This window comes from Triticum dicoccoides, chromosome 7B (genome assembly GCF_002162155.2).
Source record: "Triticum dicoccoides isolate Atlit2015 ecotype Zavitan chromosome 7B, WEW_v2.0, whole genome shotgun sequence".
In the NCBI taxonomy this organism is placed as follows: Eukaryota; Viridiplantae; Streptophyta; class Magnoliopsida; order Poales; family Poaceae; genus Triticum; species Triticum dicoccoides.
Window position 1 is genome coordinate 119,696,133 of NC_041393.1, and position 5,496 is coordinate 119,701,628.

At 45.3% G+C, this 5,496-nt stretch overlaps 1 protein-coding gene across 1 annotated transcript in view; it reads left to right on the top strand.

The window, feature by feature from the left end:
* The first annotated feature begins 4,842 nt into the window (after window positions 1-4,842).
* The window catches only part of LOC119336842 (probable fructokinase-6, chloroplastic), a 14,110-nt gene continuing 13,456 nt past the window's right edge, over window positions 4,843-5,496 (top strand). The window contains exon 1 of the mRNA XM_037608926.1: window positions 4,843-5,170. Coding sequence (XP_037464823.1) covers window positions 5,035-5,170 — 136 coding nt within the window. The 5' untranslated portion in view covers window positions 4,843-5,034. The remainder of the gene's footprint in view (window positions 5,171-5,496) is intronic.

The following is a 5,496-nucleotide window of genomic DNA, read 5'->3' on the forward strand; positions in this document are numbered from 1 at the left end:
CTCAAGATTCCTGAGCACCCTGGACGAACACGAGGCACCCTAGGCTCCGTTCAGTGTGTGCATGGGTTTCCTGACAGTGGTTGTTATAGAAGCTGAGAGAAAAAGAGGAAAGTGGAAGCAACCAAAATGCAGAGGCTCAATGCAAGATTAGCAAAGCTAGAGCAACTTGAGAGCTAGCGAGCTATCAGCCAACCATCTCAGCGGCACGAAGATCCTTGCTTTGACGCTGCCCCAGAAGCTACCCCACCATCTTAGCGGAGAAGCAGCATGGCTTCCATGAAGCTCGTTCAACCTGCTTTCACGGCTCCTCGCTACCCCATGGATAGTATCACGGAGGCTGAACATTGCAAGCTAATGACGAAATGCCAGAACCTGACCTTGAAGGTGGCGATTAGCTCTGTTGTACCTCCTGAAGTTGAGGGAACTTTTCATTGCCGTCTGATTCCACATGGCTATGTTGCTGTGACGGTGGATGAAATAATAGAGGGATTTGAGGAGCTGGAACTTGACTACCCTACAGGTGAAGGGGAGATTCATCTGGAAAATGCTTTAAGGAGTACCTGTCTATGGAGAAATAAGTACATCAAGCTTCCAAACTAGACGCCTCCTCCTCCTCCGCCGCCGCCGCGTTAGGACACTCCACCTCCTCCCCCTTTTCCTCCGATGAGTGATCAGGGCACTCTGCCTCCTCCGCCTCCTTTGGCGCGTGAGGGCACTCCACCTCCTCCTCTGCCTCCTCCAGCGCGTCGGAGCACTCCGCCTCCTCTGGAGTGTCAGCGGACTCCGCCGTGTTAGCAACAGCGGAAGAGAGACATCACCGCTCCGGCGGCTAGTAGTACAAGAGGCGGGAAGAAATACATATTTGGTCCAAGCCTGAAGCCTCTTCCAAAGTTACCATATGAGAGGACTGACCAGGAAACCGATGAAATCATGGAAGCCGAAGTGCAGGCCCATTTTGAACGGAAACCTCCACCTCCGAAGGAAATGGTAGATCCGGTGAAAGCGAAGCACACTCTGGATGCCCTGAAGCGACCACCACTACCTCCGCCGGATTCCAACAATGAGCGTTGTATTAAAAAGACATATGAAGATGTGCGGCGGTCGGGAAGTACTTCCAGTGATGCAAGATTAGCGAAAAAAGTGGGAAAATAATTCCCCAGCTCGGCGAACGGGCGAAGCAACCGTGCCCCCCGCTCAAGGTGTCTAGCGATATCGTCGCTAATCATCCGGGGCTATTGCCCGATAGCAATCTTGGTGATTACCTGAGCGATGATGTACAATTTGAAATGTTAGAGGTAGAGATCTTCAGATACGAGTACGGGAAGCCTCCTTTTAAACCTGATCATCCTCCTCTAACAACGATGATGCGAAGATTGCATGAATGGTACATGGATACCCGCAGGAAGTCTGGGAAGGATAGTTTGATGGTGAGAATTAAAGAGGAGCACGACTTCATTGGCGTCGACCTGATGCCTGTTGAATTTGTGGAGTTATTTTAGTTATTCAATCAAGATGCCCTCGACAAACAACTCATGACTTGCTACTGTATGTAAGTATTAATACTTGTGTAATTAAGTCTCTATAGCTCAGCTCTTTCATTGCATGTATATATAATTATCCTCACTATATTATGTAGATTTAAGATCGTCGAATGCAAAAAAGACAAATCTATGACATTTGGTTCATTAACCCAAATACCGTAAATGAATGGTCGGTTCAAAAGAGAGTCAAAGATACTAAGGACAACTTGCTACACTCGTTACTTCGACATCAAAACAAAGGGAAAAATACTCTTTCCTTACAACTTCAAGTGAGTGTTACTATCTTGTGCATATTCGGTTTCGCTTACTCGATGTTATAGTAATGTAATTGATGAGTTATGTGTGCGCAGGTTCCACTGTATTCTGCTAGAGATTAAGCTTGACTGGGGAGTAGTAACTGTCTTAGACTCGAGACATAAAGATCCTCAAGAGTATGCAGACATGATTGCAATGCTCCAGAAGTAAGTTCAATCGATCATTATCGCACCATATCGGCAACTTTCGTTCATTTGCTAATATCAAGTAATCATTTCCTTTGCGTGGCAAGGTTTGGAAACAGTTCACCAGAATGGTTCCGGGTCTACAAAAGGAGCTGCGATTTACACACCCCAAAGTAAGTAGTACTAGCTAGTTCCGCGCATCTCTCATTAATTCTTGTTTCATCAATACCATTATCATGCTTCATTATCAATTTGATTGAACTCTATTCTCATAAAGTGCTTGTGGCAGGAAGACGGGAATAATTTATCTGGATACTATGTTTGCGAGTTCATCCGCCACTCGACGTCTGAGCGGGGCTACTCTGACAAGCAATATGAAGTATGTAAACAATATTCACAATTTTGTTTTATTACCATCAATTGTGTTGAGTTTCATTCATATATATGTATTGACCGCCTTCTTTAAATTAGCTGTGGCAGATGCGGGATGAACTCCTACCACATGATCGCATACGAGCAATTCAAGAGGAATTGGCGGGATTCTTTCTTGACCACGTCATACATAAAGACGGAGAATGCCATGTGGAAGTTGAAATGGATTTTATATGTTAGAGATTGTAAGAGATGTTATATTGTATATATGTAGTAGCGTCGGATAGATATATACGGAAACTTGTTGTTCGACCAATCTCGAAGAAAGAGAGGTCACTTCTCTTTGTATATGTTCATGATGATATTCTATAATTAATGGTTCCTTCATTTGCTTAGTAGCTAGCGTGTCGAGTTCTCTCTATACATATAGTAGCTAGCGTCGACCAAGCACGGAGAAAGAGAGGTCACTTCTCTCTATTAGCTAGCTAACACTTTATGAAACCCCTAAATTAACCCTGCAAAACCCCTAAACCCTCCCCTTAAAAAAACAAAAAACCCAGCGCCTGCGAGCTGCTGACGCGTGGCTGCCTTTTGGTCCCGGTTGGTATTACCTACCGGGACTAAAGGTCATCCTGCCTGGGCACCCCGCAGCGGCCACGTGGAGCCCCTTCTGTCCCGGTTCGTAAGCAAACCGGGACTAAAGGTTTTGGGCTTTAGTCCCATTTTTTGTCCCCGTTCCAGAACCGGGACTAAAGGCCCTCCGAAACCGGGACTAGTACCGTGTTTTCTACTAGTGTTATCGAAAGGACTATGTTTGATCACCTATACTTGTGGGTCATCAAAACTCTTTTCTGGCACCGTTGCCGGGGAGTGAAGTGTCTTTGGTAAGAAAGCATTTTTATTACGCTCTAAAATTTACTGTTGCTTGTCATTATGGAAAATAATTCTTTGAGGGGTTTATCCAAGATATCTTCACCTCGACCGGAAGCAATAAGAGTTGCCTCTCAACCCACTGAATCCACTGAAAATATTTAGTATGAAATTCCTTCGGGTATGTTAGAGAAACTGCTAGCTAATCATTATGCAGGAGATGAAACAATACATCCTGATATGCACTTAATCTATATAGATGAAATTTGTGGATTGTTTAAGCTTGCAAGTTAATCCGAGGACGGAGTTAAGAAGAAAATATTCCCTTTATGTCTGAGGGAAAAAAACATTGACATGTAGGCTATTAGATGATACCGGAACATAGGACTGGAACCGGTTGAAGCTGGAATTCCATCAGAAATTTTATCCTATGTATTTGGTTCATCGTGATCGAAATTATACATATAATTTTTCTTAACTCCATCCTTGCAGGTTTACCGAAACATGTTTAATTTTATGGTCAGATTTATCTTAATTTTCTTTTATAGTTGTGGATGCTTGCGAGAGAGGGTAATTATAAGTAGGTTGTTTGTTCAACTAAGAACAAGACCTTAGCTCCGGTCCACTCACATAACAACTTATCAAAGCAACGAATGTCTGTCACTGAATCATGATGAAAGTAACTAGATGAAATTCTTGTGTGTCTTGGAGAACGTTTTAATCACTATAAGAAGTACTTCTAGCTTGTCCTTAGCAATAATAAGGATTGTGCCACCTTGCCGCACCTTATTACTTTTGTTACTTGTCACTTGTGACGGATAATCTTGCTACCAAATTATCTATCAAAACTATCTTCTACCATTTGCAGAGAATACTTTGCTGGAAACCGCTTATTTATTTTTCTGCATCTCGTTGGGTTTGACACTCTTACTTATCGAAAGAATTATAATTGATCATCTATACGGGTCATCAACTGCCTATAAACTGTGATGATGGCGGTCTACTATACATATGCATGTGAAAGACTACTCACGGTAGGCTGCACCCGCATTAAATGCATAGTCAGGGACGTGGCCTCATGACTGATGCGAAAGCCGCCTACATGCGAGGCACGTGCCCTTAAAAAATTATGGCGATAGATAATGTGATGATGATTTTGCTATAGCAGTCTTTTCGATAAAAAGTGTTATAATGACCATTATTACGGCAATCGGACGCTACCCTAGAGTTGCTCTTTCCCACACTTTCAACTAGCAGTAAGACTAGCCACAGTGGGAGTAACTTCAGCAGCAACATCGAGTCCAACTAAGCAAATTTGCTTATGTGGCAATTAGTTAATGAGGAGAGAGGTAGTTTGAGTAACTTAGCTAGTTACTGTAATATCACATGTTCAAATGCAATATGAGTCTATAACCTAATAAATGAAGCTTTGCATGACACCATGTTTATGTTAGTCTAAGAATTTCACCGTTTCCTGCAAAATTTCCACTAGCTTCTATTACTACCAAGCTGCTGTTAATCTTGCGCCGTCCATTCGGAGTTTTGCACGAACATCGGAGATCGGACGGCAAAGACATCCTCCCTATTGTCACGGGAAACGCCCGCACAGCTGGCCGCCACTCCACCCGCCGGTCACCAACGCAGCAGCCAAAACCAATCAGGAGACAGAGCCGCTCGCTTGCCTCGCCTCCTCCGCCGCATTCCTCCGCCGGCAGCGACAGCACAATCCGCTTACCCCGCCGGCAGCGACTCCCCAACCCGTCGGTCGGTGCCGCTCGAGCCCGTGAGGCCGTACCGGCATCCACACCTGCATGGCTCTCCGCGCGGCGGCCCCGCCCTGCGCCGCGGGCCGCTGCCTCCCCTCCTCCCCGCCGCCTCGCGTCGGCGGCAGGCACGTCTTCCGACCCCTCTCCTCCGCCGCGCCTGCGCCGCTCCGGAAGTCAGCAGGTAGCGTACTGGATCCACGTGCTTGTATGCTTTCAGTTACGAGTGCACGATGCTCAGACGGTTACAGGTAGTTGCTACCTGCCAATGATTGGGGTTAGTATTCAGGCGGATTTGATGACGTTATTTAGGCAGCTCCAGGATCTAAGCGATTGTAGGCGTTGGGGCACTGCTCACTACCATGTAGTTCTTCAAATCATCGAATGTGTTAGGTGTGGTGGACTCATGCTTTTTCCCTCGTGTGAATAATGAATTGACTCGCTAGGCATCAATTATAGTTCAAATCATCAAATGCCAGTTAGGTTTGATCGACGCATGCTTCCCCCCCC